The sequence below is a fragment of the Pocillopora damicornis genome, chromosome 5 (genome assembly GCF_964200805.1).
Source record: "Pocillopora damicornis chromosome 5, jaPocDami1.2, whole genome shotgun sequence".
In the NCBI taxonomy this organism is placed as follows: domain Eukaryota; kingdom Metazoa; phylum Cnidaria; class Anthozoa; order Scleractinia; family Pocilloporidae; genus Pocillopora; species Pocillopora damicornis.
In genome coordinates this window covers 18,983,257-19,004,864 of record NC_142674.1, presented here as the reverse complement: position 1 = coordinate 19,004,864, position 21,608 = coordinate 18,983,257, and the positions used below count along the sequence as shown (strand labels likewise).

The 21,608-nt window shown below is 38.1% G+C and overlaps 1 protein-coding gene and 2 pseudogenes across 2 annotated transcripts; all 3 read left to right on the top strand.

Moving 5' to 3' along the window:
- Positions 1 to 4,156: 4,156 nt before the first annotated feature.
- On the top strand, positions 4,157 to 5,864 carry LOC149045820 (adenosine receptor A3-like; annotated as a pseudogene). The gene has a single exon (XR_016186798.1). The product of XR_016186798.1 is annotated as an adenosine receptor A3-like (transcript).
- A 5,195-nt stretch (positions 5,865 to 11,059) lies between these two features.
- On the top strand, positions 11,060 to 12,130 carry LOC149045819 (beta-1 adrenergic receptor-like). Its single transcript, XM_089205959.1, has one exon. The coding sequence runs from the start codon at positions 11,309 to 11,311 to the stop codon at positions 12,128 to 12,130; it is 822 nt and encodes a 273-aa protein (XP_089062085.1). The 5' UTR covers positions 11,060 to 11,308.
- A 6,416-nt stretch (positions 12,131 to 18,546) lies between these two features.
- LOC149045818 (beta-1 adrenergic receptor-like) lies at positions 18,547 to 19,753 on the top strand (annotated as a pseudogene).
- The last annotated feature ends 1,855 nt before the right edge of the window (positions 19,754 to 21,608 follow it).

Below are 21,608 nucleotides of genomic sequence, written 5' to 3'. Positions count from 1 at the left end.
CCGTGAACTAGCCTTGTCACGCAATACCAGCATTAAAAGATTGTCTCACGGCTGGTGAACTCAATTCAAATTAAAAAAAACATTTAGTTCGACATTTATATCATGATATGTTGATGTTTCGCCATGGAGAGTATGAAAATCTCCCCGGAAGAAATTTAGAAATTATGCAACCGATAGAAATTGGTACATTTAATTTAAGTGCCGCTCTCGCTTAGAACGGTCCTCTCGACTTCCCGACGGAAAAAAAGTTTTCTTTTATTTTTTGCCCATAAAAAGGGTTTAGGACACATGTTTCAAAAGTAGTTTAGTTGTTCTCCAATTCTCATTTTTTGCGTCGCCACAAGCCAAAAATAACTTTTGGCTAGACCACCATTACGGACAGTAATCGAAAATGTAATTTTCACAGAATTTGTCTAGCGCGTAGCGACTGCAATAATTTAGCTCACGGAATTCTATCTTGCTACAAGTTACAAGATACCTTCAATTAGTTCACAGACAAAATATGGAAACTTCAGCTGAAATGTTTTTCATACAAGCGTGATCTGAGGGGAGCCTTCTCTTCGACCTTTATCTGCATATCAAAAGTCACCTATTTGTACGAAAGAAATCTCAAAATGAAGCCGTTAATCGAGCTAAAAAAGCATATCAGTGTATAGTTTATACACCAACGAGGTCACCGATTGCCTCAAACCCGCGGTTATATCTGTAGCTTTCATCCACCAACAACTTAAAAACTACGGAAATCCATGTGTTTGCTCAATTGCGCTCGTATCAATGATCCTTTGCATAATTCTGAAACTCGAACAAGATCTCCTCTTGACCGTTCCGACTTCGTTTGTTTATCCTCTACGTTAAGGATTTCAGGTTTTTGGTAACAAGTGAAGGGAGAATAGATGCCTAGTTGTCCTTAAACGTTGCGTAAACGTGATCGGTCGTAACGCTTGCGCGCTTGCGTGGCTTACAAAGTAAACAAAAGTGATCGGAAGGCGCCTTCTCGATAATTTTCTTTTAAATATCTGGACATGAACTACGCATAAAGAGTAAAGTTTGATACTCTAGTCATAACAGACACATCGTGTTGCTTAAAAGGGCACACAAACTAGTTGAAATACGTTACGGTGTTATTTACTCAAACAACACGCATACACTCTGAAAGTGAAATGTAGTAACCACATTCGTCTTGCAATAAAATTGTTCAAATGTTTATTTCTACAGATAATCAACGGCTTAATTTTTGGGCATATCTATGTTGATTATACGTGGCAATTTGAGAATGCTTTTCAAAATCGATTTCTCCTGGTTTTCAGGGGACCAGAGCGGGGATCAGTGGTCGCCAACAGAGTTTCAAGGGAGGGGAGGGACTAAAGAAAAATTGCCTCAGAGAATATTTAAAACATGGTCGATTTCTCCCGGTTTTCAGGGGTAAAATAAAGGTGGGTGATCAGTCGTCGCCAGCAGAGAAAAAAGGCAGATTATTAAAAACTGACACGTTAATAAGGAGGGAGAGGGTCATAAGAACGTTACAGAGTCTTATGGGGGATAATGTCTTGACACAACCAAAATCCTCCGACCTCTCCTCCCCACAGGCGATAAATAGTGACCAGTCCCTTAAGAGGATAAATTACAGATGAACTATTTATGATAGCTTTCTGCTGTAGAAACTCAAATTATACGCATTTACCTCTAACAGCAACGATTACTGCAAAAACTCATTCGGAAATAGCAAGAACTGAGGTGTTGGAAAATTAGTGAAACCATAAGTTTCATTATGTATGTTTTATTAATACCCTAAAAAACATAGCTAGCTGTCACTCAATGACAAAATTTAAAATGAGCATTGACTCATTGACTTGCATGTTTCTGATTCATTTTCGAACGCTGTCATTAACTGCTGGAAGATGAGACACATTGTACTGGCCATCATAGACATACTACGGAAAATGTTTCGGAGCAAAAATCAGTCAGCGTAATTTAAATTCGGTCCTCAAGTGTCTTCCGCTTTAATGACTAAAATCTTCAGTGTGGCTAACAAGCACTTTATGCAGTTTGCTGTCGTTAAAGTAAACAGGGACTGGAGATGCAAAATTGTGTTTAGACTTAATTATATTCCAATGGTCAAAATTACTGCGCATTTCAATTTTTTAATGAAATAATGTATATAGGAATTGCAGGAGCAAAGACAGAGAGATTAAATTGAATAGTAAAGCTGGTTTTACTTTAGCGAGATGTTGTAATTATGAAGGTACTTAAAGAGGAGGGAAATTGGAGACATGATATTCTTTGCACCAAAGTTTTCGTCTTCTCTTTAACATCAAAATAGAGATGAGAAAGGAAAAAAAACGAAATTACGAGCCTGATCGGAGACCTTAACTTTAAATGAGGGTTTTGTCCCTCGTTGTTCGTTTTACTCATGAATGCAATTTTTTTTGTTGCATTCACACCTTGGGGCCGTAAAGGAACCTCTCCGTTTTGAAGATAATAACAATCGATTCTCCTGAGCAGCAGCTTTCACTTAGACTTGAAAAAAAAAAACCTATGAAATGAAAGAACAGCATCAACATGGATCCCAACCTAGACTTTTTTTTTTCAAACAACACAAGCCTTTTGTAAAGGTAACAACAAGCCGCTGGCACTCAGGAAAGGGTGACCACAACTACTTAACAGGGTGACCGCTTAATACAGGTGGAAATTAAAATAACTAAGAGGTAACAATTTCAGGACTCTGAAAACCGACCGCTAAATACAGGATAACCGCTCATACGGTGCCGCTTCATACAGGTGCCACTGTATTTCTTTCTGACTCCTTGTAAAACGTCAAGACAAGCTGTTTATACTTTTAAATTAATTATTTGTTCCTACTGATCAGTATTTTGACAATTTTTTCTTAGTTCCCTCTAATTGTTTGGCCAAGAGGTTGTAAACATTTTATAACCTTTTGTTTTGGCCAAATCGAGGAATTAAAGTCACGCGAAAACAAGTACTGAACGATTAATTGTAGTCGAAGTTAAATGTCATATCATCTGTCAAAAGGAACTTTTCACAACTTTTTTTATAATTTTGTTTTTTAAATAGACTCGTTAAACATGTTAATACTATTTTCATACTTTTACAACACAAAAACCTGAGAGTTTCCCGTGTCTAAGCTAAACGGACAGAGGTGATCTAGAAAAACTCATCCTTTAATAAAGATCTGAAATTTCCGCGTCTTAGCACAGACCTGAACCATCTACGGCAATATTTGGCCTAATTGCCAAAACGTAGAATTAAAGCCACCGGTGTTGTCTCTTTTATGAATAGAATACTGTCTGGATTCGGATTGCATCCCGGTATACAGTAATTGCACAAGTCCTTGTTAGTCACATGTAAAATTAAATGTTACATGTCAAATATATATTAATCAACTCATTTCTGGTATTTTTTCGCCTTCATGGGACGTTTGAAGCGTCTTTTTACTAAAATACTTCTGGCCACAGGCCGTTTTCGCAAAAAGACGCTTCAAACGGCCCATGAAGGCTAAAAATATCACAATTGCGTCCATTGATATTTCATTTAACTTTATTGAGATATTCAGACCGAGATGTAATTTAGATACGCAATTTTCAGAGCTTTATTCATAACCCTCAGATTCTGTTCGTCTCATGTCAACGATAATAAACCACGAGCACATAATGGTCTGCCTGTGGAACGACACTTGAAGACGGATTGTAAATTACGCAAGATGGCTAGTTTCTTCCCCAAAACATGTCCCGCAGTATGTCCATGATAGCGTGGCGAATGTTTCTCATCTTCTAGAAGTAAATGGCCGGGTTCAAAGATGAATTAAGAAATGTGAAAGTCAATGCTTAGAGAAAAAAATATTAGGCTCATTTCAATTGCTTTCCTTTATACCAGAGTAACAACTAGCTATGTTTATTAGGATATTATCATATCATTTATGAAGAAACTCGCGGAGTTCTCGCGTTTTCCTCGAAAACGTGATACGCGACGCGGTGACATACACTGAACACGCCAAGCCACTAATTTTTTCAGAGTCTGTTTTAAAATTATAGAACACGAACGAGAAATTAAACGAGCTCCACAAACGTACAGCTACACGTGTAAAGCGAATGGATGTAACCAATGAAGACTCATAATTATTTTCTTTTAATTTCCCATCTCAGCACCGGCCGCAAACATCTGCCGAGATCTGAGGACTGTTTACTTCAACGTTGAATGATGGAGGGTACTATCGTTGTTATCCTCAGTAATACTTTTGAGAAATTGGCCAGCGAGAATATCGCAACCCATCCATTATTTGTCTGAAATAGCGGCTCCTAGCAGATATCATGAGCAAATTGTATTGTAACCAGTCTTCGCAATTTTTGCCCATATTCACTGAACTTGAAGATCTTCGCTCGACTGTGTCTTTAACATTTTTCTTACTCACACCGCCTTTATGTTGAATATTGTAACAATCTGCGCCATATACAAAACCTCAACAATGCCAAAAACTCTGAAAACTCTGCTGCTAAGTCTTGCCTGCTCGGATGTTACTGTTGGTTTGTTTAGTCAGCCATTATACACTTTCTTCCTTATCAACTGGCTTCGACTAGACAATCCTAGCTGTAACACTCAACAAGTGCTGACGATTCTAGGCAGTTTATTTTCAGCTGCCTCGTTCCTTGGTGTTGTGGCTGTAAGTGTAGACAGGTTCTTAGCTGTTCATCTTCATCTCAGATACCGGGAGCTTGTGACTCACAGGCGTGTTGTTATTGTTGTAATTGGCATATGGGTGTATAGTGCATTTCTTTCTTTAATGATATTGTGGGAGCTTCATAGTACTCGGGATCTTATACGTACAATAAGTGCTGCTTTCGGTTTTATTATCACACTTGTGGTGTACATCAGGATATATCAAACTGTACGACGGCACAAGAATCACATTCAGTCCATGCAAATGCGAGGCGAAGCTTAGTCTGAGGAGATAAAAAACTTAACTGTTCTCATTAAATCCACAATTGGCATATTCTACGTATATCTCGTGTTTTTAATTTGTTATTTGCCCTATCTCATTTGCATGGCTGTTATTCCAATCTATGGCTCGACTATCGTTTTGAAGAAACTTTTTCTTTACTCACTGACTCTCGTGTACCTGAATTCATCTTTGAACCTTGTCATTTACTACTGGAAGATAAAACACGTTCGACACGCTATCATAGACATACTGCGAAAGATTGCTTGGACCAGCAATCGGCCATTTCGGATCAACTACAAGCGGTCATCGAGTGTCGTCCATATTGATAACTGATCCTCTCTGTGTGGCTTACAAAGACTATGCGCAGTAATTGTTTACGAGAAAGTGAAATGGGGACAAACAAGATTGTACATAAACTAAGTGATAAGACCCGGCAGCCAAATAATCCCGTAGTTCCAATTTTAAATACACAAAAAATCGAATAATCTATGGTTTAGAAGGAAAGGGGCTAGTTTTAGGAAGGAAGAATTTAGGAAGAAAGCTGGTTTTGCCATCGATGGATGGCGATTGTAATTATGGATGCAAATAAAAGTAAGAAAGGAGACATTATTCATATCAAGGTTTCGGTCGCTGTTAATTTCAAATCAGAATTATAACCAATAATAGTGGTCTCGGACTTGAGCTTCGGAGAAGTTTTCTTTTTCCCCTTGTAAATTTTGCCCATAACTGCCAACTGTTTCGACAAATCTCTTGAAATTAACATCGACAACTAAATGACATGCTAGCTTCCAAAAGAAAAAAGAAGGAAACTTATGTCATCTGTCCTTCTGCCGCAAAACCAGAATTCCTAGGTTAATCTGTAATAGTGGAAAGTAAACTTCTTTCTTTTAATAAACAATCAACTCCTTGACTACCCGTAATGTGTAATTTACAGAAATTCTCAAGCAAACGGGTAATAAGAATGACAGAGATGATCGATTTGAGGACATGGTATTGATAGGAGGATTCTCAGGACTAAACAACAAATAAATGTAAGGTATGATCATGAGTGAAGGGAATAAACTTCCAGCTCTTTCTGTAGAAGTAAAAAACTTTAAACGATCTCACGATAAAACGGTATAGCGTCATATTGGGGGCGTCACGTTTTGTTCTCAAGAAGAAAAACAAACAAGAGCTAGTATTTAAAAGGGAAAAAAAATCGATGGGAATCATTAGCTGATGAGTGGATTCAAAACGAAAATGGATTAATCGATATACTTGAAAATTAAACAAACAACGAAAAGCAACGAGTTTGCCTTAACATTTTAAAGGTAAAATCTTAGTCGAGGCAGAATGTTACATATGAAAACGAAAACAGAGGTGGTTAAAAAGTTATTTATTACCCGCAGATGTTTACAGGTGGTTCATGATAATACCGTGAGTTTTGCCGGAAAACTTAAAATTAAGTATGTTTTTCTTTGTTATCTCCTTTCGCTTAGATGCAAATAACAGACAGGTTTTGCAACCAATTTGACAAATTCTTTACAATTTCTAGACAATTTAATGGGTCAATAACGTGAAATGTAGTGAAAACAATACTCTCGTAATAAAATTGTTCAAAAGTTTATTTATACAGATAATCGACGACTTAAATTTTGGGCAAATCTATGATGATTGCATGGCAATTTGAAAATGTCTTTCAACCTCTAGAATATTTGTAACAGCCTTGTTTTCTCCTGGTTTTAAGGGAAAACGGAAGGGTCGCATTGAGAATTTGATAATTGCATCATACTATCAATACTGTGTCCCTAAATTGATCATCTTTGTCATTCTCATTACCTGCTTGCTTTAAACTTTCTTTAAATTACACATTAATAGGGGAGTTAAGGAGTTGACTGTTTATTAATATGAGCACCGTATACTACTCCAACAATCTATTTTTAGCCACTTAAACTAGACCCTGTGAGCAGGGTAACTGGGATACCTGGATGGTGCTGGATCCTTGGAATCAAGTGTAGTGATACTACGCGTGTCGGACTAGTATACTGAAATAGTGAGCTCAAGTCTGGCCAAGGGCATACACCTGTCTCAAAACATAGGCATGCTATGCATGCAAGAGTTATTTTTTGTAGGGTGGGTGGATTACTTAAAACATTGTAAGAGGTCTACATTCTTACAAAAGGAAAGAAGATTATTAACGCGCGAAAGAATGAAAATGTCGAATTACCTAACACACAGGTATTTTGTGGTAGATTATGTGTGTTGTGCGAATAAATGTAACCAAAAATAAACTGTATTGGTGCCACGGATACCTGTTAGTACAAAATGCAGACAGCAGACTGCAGACCGGATACAAAATATAGACTGCAGACTGCAGAGTGGGTACAAAATGCAGACTAAGAATCTGAAGAGTTTTTACGTCTGGTATATAATAACATGTCATCTTACAGCTTACCGAGCGTCACCTAATCGCTTTTCTGCAATCCGCCTTCACGATTATTTGCACTATTGTGGAATATTCCAGCCCATTTCTTGATGAAAATCGATCGCAATATTATTTCAAGCCTTCAATATAGTCTTCTTACTTTGCGCGCGCGTTGGTTGGTGTGATGTCTGTACAGATTTTATCAACGTAATAAAAGTAGATGATGTGAACAACAGTGATGGTAAAGCAAGCTTAAAACGGCAGAAATCGCCAGAAAATACAACGGATACACAGGGTATGAGTAAGTTTTATTGATTTTACGAGAAAAGATGTTCATATTTCCAAATATGTATCGTTATAAATCGACCATACTTCGTTCCCTGTACTATTCCTTATAACGTGCAGTTCCTCTCGTAACTTAACACCGAGTCACACAACGCGTGACGCGTTCATGAATTCATCGTTGGCTTTTTCTCGAGACGTGAGCTTGGGCCGCTTGTGATAAGACAATTGCGTAAACAATATTTAACATAACAACATTATACACAAAAAAACACAGGGTTTTAGATCACGTATTTATTAAAAAAGAATATCCATACAACTACAATGAAAACAAACATAAGATTCACCTTTCTGATCGTGAAATTAATACCATTAGTACTGTTATCGTAGCTACGTTTCTTGCCATCAAGTGAATCCAACATGTCGTCTTTCTTCACAAGCAGTTTGCATCCCATATAGTTATGTTCTTCAGTCTCACGGTAGTAGCGTTGTTCAATAGATTGCATAGAGTATATGCAGTTTGGTTTCAGATTTCAGATTTTGCTTTTTACAACAAGTGAACGTTTTTCAACTAAGATATTGGCATACTTAGCATACAAGGCAGTCAAGGCTTTCATGGCTTTCAAAATTACCGCTCAATAACATCTTTCAGTGTGGATTAGCCGCGATTAATACGACTTGTATATGCGTCTGTAAGTATTTTGCGCGTTTGCGCTACAATGCTCCAGGAGATCGCAATCTAAATACGTTGAAATGCAAAACAACTGACCAAAGAGTTTCATGAGCAAAATCTCGTGTTCGTCATGTGACCCGGCCCTGTCTGTGCATGACAACGCCAATCATCATCAGGATAACACGCGTGATCAGCATGTGAACACCTCACTGGATCACAGTTAGTTGTCATGGTGTCGAGGGATAACACGCGTGATCAGTATGCGAACCCTTCATTGGATCACAGTTAGTTGTCATGGTGTTGAGGGCCCAATGACCTCTGGGTACTATTGCGCAATTTTTCAATTTTGTGGCGGAGGAAAAAAAAAGACGACAAAAAAACAAAGGCATTTTATGACTGGGCTACCCCAGGTATCCCAGTAATTACGTACACTTAAATCTTCCTGCAAATTATTATAAACCAAGAAAGTACTAACTCGAAAAGCATGGACACGCGATGACTGAACTGTCGTAGTAAAATTCAGTCATTTAAGATAAAATTTCTAGGCTATATCATCGGAAAAAGAAAATTAGGTAAAACGCTGTAATTACATGTCACAACAAATTACTCAAAAGCTATTTTCGCTTTGTTTTGTTTTTACCTATTTTGCAAACAAGCCTAGTTAATCGTCAGACTTGTGCAAACGAAAGCAATAACGACGAAACTTTTTATAAGGGCAAATAGTTCACATTGTCAAGATGATGTTAGCAATAGAAGTTACCCTTAAAAGTGAAAAGTGGTAAATTGAAGGATAATACTGCGTGATCTCTGCCTGCGACGTGATCCAGTAATTAAAATTAGTGCAAACAGATGCTTTATAAATCTATGCCCGTGAAAGTGTGTTCTCATTAAGGTAAGAACAAATTTTTTCGCGGACTTTATCTCACTCCTTCTGAGGGTAATGCTTCAAAGGTTTCCTCGTACACGTGATACACGAAGCGGTGACATACACTGATCACGCCAAGCGCAAGACGGCGACCGCCATGGACGTTTTATACGTGCTGAAACGACAAGGACGCACGTAGTACAGCTTTGGAGGCTGAAGAATGAAGAACTGACATTGAAATTAAAACAATGCACAATGTAACGTCTCTATTATTTCCCCAAGTGATACCTGCTTAATTTTCAAGATTAATACATTTTGTCCCACAAACTATCTTGCTAAACATATATCTAAGTCTTATTCAACCTTGCTTGTCTTATGGGGATGCAGTCTGAGGCCAAAGTGCCCAATCAAGTTTGGAAAAGGTGTTGATTTTGCAAAACGTGCTCTACACATAATATTTTTCAAATCCTTTAGATACCATGCTGTACCTTCGTTCAACATGTCAAACATCCTTCCTTTTCAAACAATCTGTTCTTTTATGCATGATTTCGTCAACAATCTAACGCCTCCTAACGTTTCAGAATTATTTAATTATTCTTCAGAAAAACACCACTATTATACAAGGTCCTCAGCGGCTGGCAATCTCTATCTTAAACATTTGAGAACAGAACATATGAAAAATTCTTTTTCAAGACTGGGTGCAAGGATCTGGAATAGTATTCCCATCTGTCTTCGTTCTCCAACTAAGTATGAATTCAAAAGACTTTTGCAAGACAGCTACTAAACATTTTGATACGTGAGGATACTTATGTTGACGTCCACACTATAACTGGCAAATTTAGAAAATTGTAATCTCTTTAGCTTCATTTGTTGTTGTTGATGTTGTTTTTTCTTTCGCGTGTAATTTTCTTCCAGTTGTAATATCTAACACCAAATTGGCTTAACTATAACTTATCATACTGTTTTTCATCGTTAGTGTATATGCATGCTCTCCTAGTCATTTCCTCTGTTCAGTCAAACTTGTTATTGAAGAATGTTTTTTTTTTGTTTTTCCCTCCTGCCGCGATTGACTTCGCTATTCTGCTGGTAGGGATTGTTACATATGTATTTTTATTGCTAAAATAAATAAATATTCTTGTTAAAAAATATGTTGTTCTTTTTATCTGTGCAGTTGATGTTGCCTATTCTTTAGTAGTTGTAGCATTCGTTTGTAGCCCATGTTCATTTTACCGCGCCTCCTCTGCACGTATGGGAGAACTAAGGCGAGGTTAGTGTGGTCTTCGCCTTTGAAGTGCAAATTGTAGCGTGTGAAACCTCAATGAACCATGTCTAGAATATTAAAACATAAATTTAAGAATAAAGCAGGTTTCACATGCGTGTCGAAAGTACAAAACCAGTCTCATCTACACAGGCGATCGGAACTGTGGTTAACATTATGATTAGACAAAGAGAACCCAAAACAAGAATAGGCGGACTGTGTGTAAAGCACGAAGTAACCCGAGCGATGCTTTTTTGCGCCATTCAACAAAACGCTAACGGTCGAAACTTCAGTTTCAGAAACTCTCCTCAATGTCCAATTTACATTATCAACTCAGATAAAATAGAATTGTCTTGCAATAGCCTCACGGAAGTAGCATCACAGTTCTTCGAAAACGCACCCCCTTTATTCATTTGCAGTTTAGATTTTTGCCAAAAGTTAACGGTTTCGCTCAAATTCAGTAGCCTGTTAGCTAATATAATCTCGTACCCAGATCCTACCCTTTTACTGAACGGAAATGTAAGTTACAACTGCTCGGCCGTGAAAGAATTGGGCACAGGACTACCTACGAGCAGACCTTTTAATTTTACTTCCGGTAGCCGTCGTCCACTCAAGTCGTCCTCAGTCTTAAGGTCTTTAACTAATTTATATTCTTTTAACTTCCCAACTCAGACTGGCCGCCGCCATCTGCCGAGATCTAGGGATTGTTTACTTGAACGTTAAATGAAGGAGGGTACTATCGTTGTTATCTAGTAGATCAGGCCTTACACAGTAAGTCTTGTGGCGGTAAGAAATTGGCTTGCTAAAATATCGCAAACCATTCAGTGTTTGTCTGAAATAGCGGCTCCTACTTTTATAAGTGAGCGAAAATCATGAGCAAATTGTACTGTAACCAGTCTTCGCAATTTTTGCCCATATTCACCGAACTTGAAGATCTTCGCTCGACTTGTATCGCCAACTGTGTCTTTAACATTTTTCTTACTTACACAGCCATCATGTTGAATATTGTGACAATCTACGCCATATACAAAACTTCAACAATGCCAAAAACTTTGAAAACTCTGCTGCTAAGTCTTGCCTGCTCGGATGTTGCTGTTGGTTTGTTTAGTCAACCATTATACACTTTCTTTCTGATCAACTGGCTTCGACTACACAATCCTGGCTGTAACACTCAACAAGTGCGGACGATTTCAAGTAGTTTATTTTCAACTGCTTCGTTTCTTAGTGTTGTGGCCGTAAGTGTAGACAGGTTCTTAGCTCTTCATTTTCATCTCAGATACCAAGAGCTTGTGACTCACAAGCGTGTTGTTATTGTTGTGATTGGCATATGGGTACATAGTGCATTTGTTTCTTTGATGGTATTGTGGGGCCTTCTTAGTACTCGGGATCTTATAAATTCAATTATTGGAGCTTTCAGTCTCATTATCACGTTTGTGGTGTACATCAGGATATATCTAACTGTACGACGGCACAAGAATCAGATTCATTCTATGCAAATACGAGATGAAACTCAGTCTGAGGAGTTAAAAAACTTTGTTGTTCTCATTAAATCCACAGTTGCCATATTCTACGTATATCTCGTGTTTTTAGTTTGTTATTTGCCCTTTCTCATTTGTATGGCTGTTATTCCAATCTATGGCTCGAATATCGCTTTAAAGAAACTTTTTCTTTTCTCAAGGTATGATCGTGAGTGAAGAGAATAAACGTCCAGCTCTTTCATTAGAAGTTAAAAACTCTAAACGATTCTACGATAAAACGGTATAGCGTCGCATTTAGAGCGTCGCGTAATGTCTTCAGGAAAAAAAAAAAACAGGAGTTAGTATTTAGGAGGGAAGAAAAATCTGTTTTAATCATTGGCTAATGAGTGATAATGAGACTGAAAGCTCCAATAATTGAATTTATAAGATCCCGAGTACTAAGATAACAGAGGGAGTTTTGAGAACTTAAAACTAAGTATTTTTTTCCTTGTTATCTCCTTTCGCATAGATGCAAATAACAGATAGGTTTTGACACGAGTTTGACAATGATTTTTAATTTCTGGAGGTAAATTTCGGCCCCTCACCGATTTCCCTTAAGTTTTTCAGTGAAAGTCGAAAATTCTATCCCGTGTACAAATTTCATCATTTTTCATTCTTTTTATTTTTTTATGAGACAGTTTTAAAGTTCACCCCAAAACTGCCCAATTTGCCTTCTTACGCTATAAATATCGAGCGCTAATTGCATATTTAAGAATGACTTTATTTCAATACTTCAAAGGTAAAATGATTCAGCTCTATAACATTTTTACCGAGTAATGAAACTTTCAAAATACCTAATGGTGAGCATTGAAATTTGTAAGAAGTGAGGTACTTGCGGTTGAAAGCTATTTTCTCTTACGTGGGACCTGATCTGGAGTCAGCTTTAAAGTACTTAGATAGAGCAAGTTAAACATAGAATAAAACTTTTGGGCACTCCTCATCCTGCGCCGTAGAGAGCTTTGTGAATTTCATAAATTATCGCCATCTTGATTGAAACCAACGATAAGGCGGTCTAACCTGCAGACAGGTTTGTAAAGCGTACCAGCCCGAAAATACTTGGAGGTACCGCAACGATTATCTAATGGAGTATCATGATCGATATAATTCATCATTTTGGCCATTTTTTCACGAAATGGCTCAAATTTTCCGGAAAAATACTTCGTTAATAACTCCTATATGCAAATTAGCTTCATGCGTTCGTGCTATAATCCACGTCAAAAATAGTATCCGTAACAACAATTAGCCGTTCAAAGAAGTGTTCCTATAAATGTGAAACTCATCTGTTGCATCCTTTCTGGAAAGTTTTACATAAAATTTCAAGAACCATTTCCTTTGAACACAATGCGCTAAGGGACCCGTTTGTTTTGACAACTAAGTTGTTCATTTCGCGCAAGTGTTTTTATCTTGTTCATAATCTTTTCAGACCTCTTTTGCCGTTTTTCTTCAGGAAAATAATTCACCCTTACTTGGGGAAAAATTTCGTTTCCCTATTTGTGAAAGTTTTTTAAATTGTGAGCGAGTTGGTTCTCATGATATGTTGATGTTTCAACATCGAGAGTATGAAAATCTCCCCAGAAGAATTTAAGAAATTATGCAACCGATAGAAATTGGCCAGGTATAGTTAATTTAATAAACGTTTCCAAAAGTAGGTAAGCGAATTTAGTAACGTTAAAGGCATAAATCATTGAGAAAATTTCGAGGAGGCAATAGAGAAAGTCTCTTTCTAAGTAAACGTACATGCTATCGAGTGAGGGTCAACATGACTCTCGGTCACGGTAGGCCTATGATTTTTTTTGTTTTGAAATTAAAGTCACGACTACAAAATAACAGGCGCCAATTTGAAAATGATTTTGACGGGTTTGCTTAAATGTTAATGTTTAGGCGCTTTTACTCATCGATATAGAACTGTACATCAGGGTACTTAGAGGTGGTGCACATTGCTTCTCAACAAATGCACTCTAAATGCCCTATCGTTGCTTTGCCAGGGCTCAATACTTACAGTCATCCCAACCGTGGCCCAACAGTGGTGTTACACTTCATTAAAGCATTGACATTCTTGTATAAAGTACATCAGTTGCTCAATCAGGTCTTTTTTCCTGTCTCTTGATTTAAATGGTATTTCAAAAAAGCGCAAGATTTTTTTAAGCAGTGAAACATTAAAAAGACTCAGCTTATATATTATCCCTCGCACACTCGCACAAGTTAAAGGCGTCGTAAGACGTAGGGTGTAGCGGTCTCAGTTCGTTAGAAATGTGCGCCATCAGCTGTTGTCTTTCAGCTTCTTTTTCCTCCAGATATAGTTCCTTTGGACTGTGCTCAATTTCTGAGTGTGCTTGTTACCTTCTTCTGCTTGCTGCAAGGCGAGAAAAGAAACCCTGTACTTGGCTCTTGGTCAACCACTCGTCTCATTCAATTTGGGGGGGGAGGGGGGGGAGGGAGAGGAGGCAATTGGAAATGGGTGAGGATGCTTGTAGTACCTTTCAGGGGTCAAAATCAGTGATCTGGTACCTTTTACGGCGTCTCAAACTTTAGTGGACTATCAGAGACCTAGCTAAGGTACCTTTTGAGGTGTTTTTCGCTCAATACAATAACTGAAATAAGCATTACTAGGACAATTTTAATGATCTGACTTGATCCTCTGGAGCACATCGATAAAAGAGTTCTTATTTTGGGGATTTTTCAATTTTTTTGTGTTTAAATTGGTACTTTTTAGGATAGACATTAGTTGTTGCCACTCCTACACGGATAAGACTCGTGTACCTTTCATGATTTTATAGGGGTCATTTTCGAAATTCCCAGCGCGCATCCTCGCCCTCTTATGTATAGGGGTTCCCCGGGGGTTGCTGATAAGTACAGCGCACTTGAAATTTAGCAAGGACAAATTTTGATGTGATTTTCGGTGAAGAGAAAAAAGTTTCGTCAGCGTCTTGTAGTTACTGCGGAAGGGCCCTTTACCACTGTGTGCTTAATTACACGTCCCGCTAAACGGCGGGAATCCTACAAAGTGCTCAGACATTAGTATAGAAAACTCTGCCTCTGTCTGGATTTTTGGTAGCCTATTGACTAATTCCCAATCGAGGCCTAAGTCTGACGGGACGCGTAATTTTGCACAAGGTGTTAAGTAGCCAGGTTATATGAATTTTCCAGACGTCTTGCGTACTATCTGTAGTACACGCTTGCCAATTACCCAGTGGGCTTTTGGAATCGACTTAACCCTACCTTTACCATGGCCGTACACTTCTTTAGGCAATCTACATCTACTAATAGAACCACGAAAGCACCCAACACCGGTACCGAGATTTGATCTATGAGTGGGGCAAATTGTAAAATCATCGATATCTTTTGGCGTCTCGAAGATGCCGCCTAGCGACTAAATAAGATCAACTTCAGTTTCTGGATCTCCCCAAGTAACTTGAAGTGTTTTTTTTACAACTACGCAAGGGAACGACCTGAGATATGCAACGTCGGTCTTCTCGATAACTATACCCAAAAGTCCCACCAGCAGACGATTTAAATGAACAGCAAATCTCCTTGTTACTGGGATACCTGTGGTAGCTCAGTCATAAAATGCCTTTGTTTTTTTGTCGTCATTTTTTTTTCCTCCGCCACAGAATGGAAAAATTGCGCAATAGTACCCAGAGGTCATTGGGCCCTCAACACCATGACAACTAACTGTGATCCAATGAGGTGTTCACATGCTGATCACGCGTGTTATTCCTCAACACCATGACAACTAATTGTGATCCAATGAGGTGTTCACATGCTGATCACGCGTGTTATCCCTAAACACCATGACAACTAACTGTGATCCAATAAGGTGTTAACATGCTGATCACGCGTGCTATCTTGATGATGATTGACGTTGTCATGCACAGACAGGGCCGGGTGACATGACGAATCACGAGATTTTGCTTATAAAACTCTTTGGTCAGTTATTTTGTATTTCAACGTATATGGATTGCGATCTCCTGGAGCATTATGGCGCAAACGCGCAAAATACTTACAGACGCATATACAAGTCGTATTAATCGCGGCTAATCCACACTGAAAGATGTTATTGTGCGGTAATTTTGGAACGGATTGAGTCGCGAACGCTTGAAAGCCATGAAAGCCTTGAATGCCTTGTATGCTGTATGCCAATGTCTTAGTTGAAAAACGTTCACTTGTTGTAAAAAGCAAAATCTGAAATCTGAAACCAAACTGCATATACTCTATGCAATCTATTGAACAACACTACTACCGTGGGACTGAAGAACATAACTATAATGGATGCAAACTGATTGTGAAGAAAGACGACATGTTGGATTCACTCTATGGCAAGAAACGTAGCTACGATAACAGTACGAATGGTATTAATTTCACGATCAGAAAGGTGAATCTTATGTTTGTTTTCATTGTAGTTGTATGGATAATAATAATAATATGGATATTCTTTTTTAATAAATACGTGATCCAAAACCCTGTGTTTTTTTGTGTATAATGTTATTATGTTAAATATTGTTTACGCAATTGTCTTGTCACAGGCGGCCCAAGCTCACGTCTCGAGAAAAAGCCAACGATTAATTCATGAACGCGTCACGCGTTGTGTGACACGGTGTTAAGTTACGAGAGGAACTGTACGTTATAACGAATAGTACAGGGAACGAAGTATGGTCGATTTACAACGATACATATTTCGAAATATGAACATTTTTCTCGTAAAATCAATAAAACTTACTCATACCCTGTGTATCTGTTGTATTTTCTGGCGATTTCTGCCGTTTTAAGCTTGCTTTACCATCACTGTTATTCACGTCATCTACTTTTATTACGTTGGTAAAGTCTGTACAGACATCACACCAACCAACTCGCGCGCAAAGTAAGAAGACTATATTGAAGGCTTGAAATAATATTGCGATCGATTTTCATCAAGAAATGGGCCAGGAATATTCCACAATAGTGCAAATAGTCGTGAAGGCGGATCGCAGAAAAGCGATTGCGTGACGCTCGGTAAGCTGTAAGATGACATGTATTATATACCAGACGTAAAAATTCTTCAGATTCTTAGTCTGCATTTTGTACCCAGTCTGCAGTCTATATTTTGTATCCGGTCTGCAGTCTGCTGTCTGCATTTTTTACTAACAGGTATCCGTGGCAACAATACAGTTTATTTTTGGTTACATTTATTCGCAAAACACACATAATCTACCACAAAATACCTGTGTGTGAGGTAATTCGACATTTTCGTTCTTTCCCACATTAATATTCTTCTCTCCTTTTGTAAGAATGTAGACATCACTTACAATGTTTCAAGTAATCCACCCACCCTACAAAAAAGTAACTCTTGCATGCATAGCATGCCTATGTTTTGAAATAGGTGTATGCCCGGCCCTTGGCCAGACTTGAGCGTACTATTTCAGTATACTAGTCCGACACCCGTAGTATCACTACACTTAATTCCAAGGATCCAGTACCATCCAGGTATCCCAGTTACCCTGCTCACAGGGTCTAGTTAGCATGTAAGATGAGACGCATATACAGCAGATCAATTAGCTAAATCAGTATGAAGCTTGTCAATCGAATTGACTTTTGCAAACATTCTCTGACTTCCGCCGGCAAAAGAATCATTGATGGATCTGGACATTTTAGTTTTCTGAATGCAGTAATTCTTGGATGGTTTTTATAGATATGAAAGGAGGGGAAAAAAACCCATCTCTTGGTAATTCGGAGCTTGATTCATCTTTGAATTTTTATGTGTCAGGTTGTCACGTAACTGATATAATAATGTGGAGAAGATTTACCAACTGCAAATTAGATCTGGCTAAAATGTGGTAGAGGATAACTTGATCATCGAAACAGCCAATAAAATCCTAAATAAACAAGATAAGTGTGTCATGTTAGATTTCTTTTCAAACTGTAGTGATTTATGCCAATAAACAGAGGTGACAAGTAGGTACACCATGTATATTTCATAGTCGTTAGCAAGTATATTATGCTGGACTTTGAGTTCGTCTTACGATAGAACAACACAAATACACAAGGAAATTTTTACAGTAACTTTAGAACCATCCTTTTGTCTTTTTAAAGCTAGAAGCTCAGTAGATTCTGTCATATCGGTCATTGTTAAAACTGTCTTTGTTTTGATGCTACTTTTCGACATAGAAAAAGTATGTCGGACAAAAATATTCACGAAAAAATAAATATTTCTTTGCCAGCTTCAATAATGACAGGGGATTAAGTTTAGATGATAAAACAAAGGATTATGCCAACAGAAATACCGGAGGTCGAGTAAATTCGTTACATGAGGTCACACAATTCGGGTAATATTCACGGTGAAAATTTGCATATTGCTTCGTTTAAAATTTTTCTAATATAATCGCCTCACTCGAAGCCATGGCCGAGAAAAAGCGCAAAGGAGGAAGATGCTGGCAAAAAAATGAACGAAATTAAAAAAAATTACCTTGTTGATTAGGATTTGAATCTACCGGTTTCTAAAGAACCTCGAGTCGCCTGTTTTCACGTCGTTCACAGATCGAGCACGCTGCTGTCCCCCTGTTAGCACTTTCGCAGTAGCGTTCCCAAGGAAAACTTTAGTTCCGGTAGCCGTCGTTCACTCAAGCCATCCTTAATCTTAAGGTTCTTATTTATTTTATTTTCGTTTAACTTCCCATCTCAGCATCGACTGCAAACATCTGCCGAGATCTGAGGACCCTTTACTTGAACGTTCAATGACGGAGGGTACCATCTTTGTTATCCCCAATAAGTCTTGAGAGAAGTTGGCCTGCTAAAATATCGCAACCTATTCAGTATTTTTCTGAAATAGCAGCTCCAACCTTTTGTTAGGAAGCGACAATCATAAGCAAATTGTATTGTCACCAGTCTTCGCAATTTTTGCCCATATTCACCGAACTTGAAGATCTTAGTTCGACTTTTATCGCCAACTGTGTCTTTAACATTTTTCATATTTACACCGCCTTCATGTTGAATATTCTGACATTCTACGCCATACACAAAACTTCAACGATGCCAAAAACTTTGCTGCTAAGTCTTGCTTGCTCGGATGTTGCTGTTGGTTTGTTTAGTTAACCACTATACAATTTCTTTCTTATCAACTGGCTTCGACTACGCAATCCTGACTATAACACTCAACAAGTGCGGACGATCTTCAGTGGTATATTTTCAGCTGCCTCGTTCCTTGGTGTTGTGACTGTAAGTGTAGACAGGTTCTTAGCCGTTCCTCTTCATCTCAGATACCAGGAGCTTGTGACTCACATGCGTGTTGTTCTCTTGGTGATCAGCATATGGCTGTACAGTACATTTGTTACTTTGATGAAATCGTGGGGGCCTTTAAGTGCTCAGGATCTTATAAGTGTAATTACGGCTGCTTTCGGTTTTATCATCACCCTTGTGGTGTACATCAGGATATTTTTAACTATACAACGGCACAAGAATGAGATTCAGTCCATGCAAATACGGAATGAAGCTCAGTCTGAGGAGATAAAAAACTTTACTCTTCTCATTAAATCCATAGTTGGCATATTCTATGCGTATCTTGTGTTTTTAATTTGTTATTTGCCCTATTTCATTTGCATGGCTGTTATTCGAATCTGTGGCTCAAGTATCGTTTTAAAAAAATTGTATCTTTTCTCCTTGACTCTCATGTATCTAAATTCATCTTTGAACCCTATAATTTACTGTTGGAAGATGAGACACATTCAACACGCTATCATGGACATACTATGAAAGATGTCTTGGGAGGGTAATCGGCCATTTCGGATTCAATACAATCGGTCATCAAATGTCGTCCATATCGATAACTGATCCCCCCTGTGTGGCTTACAAAGACTGCGCGCAGTAATTGTCTATGACAAAGTAAATAGGGACATACAAGATTGTATAACAAATTAATGATAAGACCCGGCAGCCAAATTATTGCGTAGTTCCAATTTTAAGTACGTTATAAGTCCAGTGGTCTCTAGTTTGGAAAGGCAGAGGCTACTTTAAGCTAGAAAGCTAGTTTTGTCATCGATGGATGATGAAATTGTAATTATGGATGCAAATAAAAGTAGGATACCACATATGCTTTCATTCATATTATGATTTATATCGCTCTTAATTTCAAGTCAGAATTAAAAACCATTAACGGTGGTTACGGTCTTGAGCTTCGGAAAAGTTTATTCTTTGGCTTGTAAATTTTGCCCATGACTGCCAACTGTTTCGCCAAATCTCTTAAAACTAGCACTGAGAAGTATATTTTCCTTGTTATCTCCTTTCGCTTAGATGCAAATAACAGATAGGTTTTGGAATCAATTTGATAATCCTTTTTAATTTCTAGACAAGTTAATGGGTCAATAAAGTGAAATGTATTGAAAGAATTAGTCTCATAACAAAAGTGTCGAAAAGTTTATCGGTACAGATAATCGACGGCTTAAATTTCGGGCATATCTATGATCGAGTGTCTTCCACATCAATAACTGAAATCTTCTGTGTGGCTAACAAGCGCTTTGTGCGGTTTGCTGTCGTTAGACTAAACAGGGATGGGACATACGAAATTGTATTTAGACTCGATGATGTTCCAATGGCAAAAATTATTGTTTACTTCAATTTTTTAATGAAATAATGTGTGAAGGAATTGTATTCGGAAAGACGGTGGGATTGAATTTTAAAGTTGTTATTATGAAGGTTCTCGCAGAGGAAGGAAATAGGAGACATGATATTATGTGCATCAAGGTTTTCGTCGTCTCTTTAAAGTCAAAATAGAAAATCGATGAGAAAAAAAAACAATAACATGAAAGAACAGAAACAACATGGATCTCAACATAGACATGTAAAAGCAACAACAAGCCGTTGGGACTCAGGAAAAAGGTGACCGACGCCCTTAATTAAATAAAATATAAAAAAGCGCATTTCAGGTCTCATTTATGAAGAAACTCGCGGAGTTCTCACAGGTTTTCTCGAAAACGTCATATGCGACGCGGTGACATCTACTGAACACGCCAAGCGCAAGACGGTGACCGGATGAACGTTTTATACGCGCTGAACAACAATGACGCATGCTGTACGGCTTTAGAGGCCGAAGAATGAAGAACTAACACGACTTAGAAACTTTAGAGTTAGCAAGCATGTGAAAGAAAGATAATCTCGTGTACCTGTCTTTTTGATGTTTTTTTTGTAGCTGTAGCAAGACTTAATGCATACACAGAATGCAACGAGAATTAAATTGCTACTTTCGTTTCTACATTTGTTTGTAGTCCATGTTCATTTTACCGCGCCTCATCTGTATGAGAAGGACTAAGGAGAGGCTAGGGTGGCGTTCACCTTTGAAGTGCAAATATGTAGCGTGTAAACCTCAGGGAACCATGTTTAGAATATTCAAACACAAATTTAAGAAATAACAAAGCCAGTCTTATCCACACGGGTATCGGGAAAGTAGGTAACACCATAATTAGCGAATGAGAACCCGAAACAAGAACAGGCGGACTTTCAAAAGCACAGAAATGCCCGAGTGATGCCTCTTGAGACATTCACTCTGACGAAACGCAAACGGTCGAAACGTCAGTTTTAGAAACTCTCCTCAGTGTTTAATTTACGTTATCAACTCAGATAAAATCAAATTGTCTCGTAATACCCCCACCGAAGTAGCATCACAGTTTCCTCCAAAACGCGCCCCCTTTGT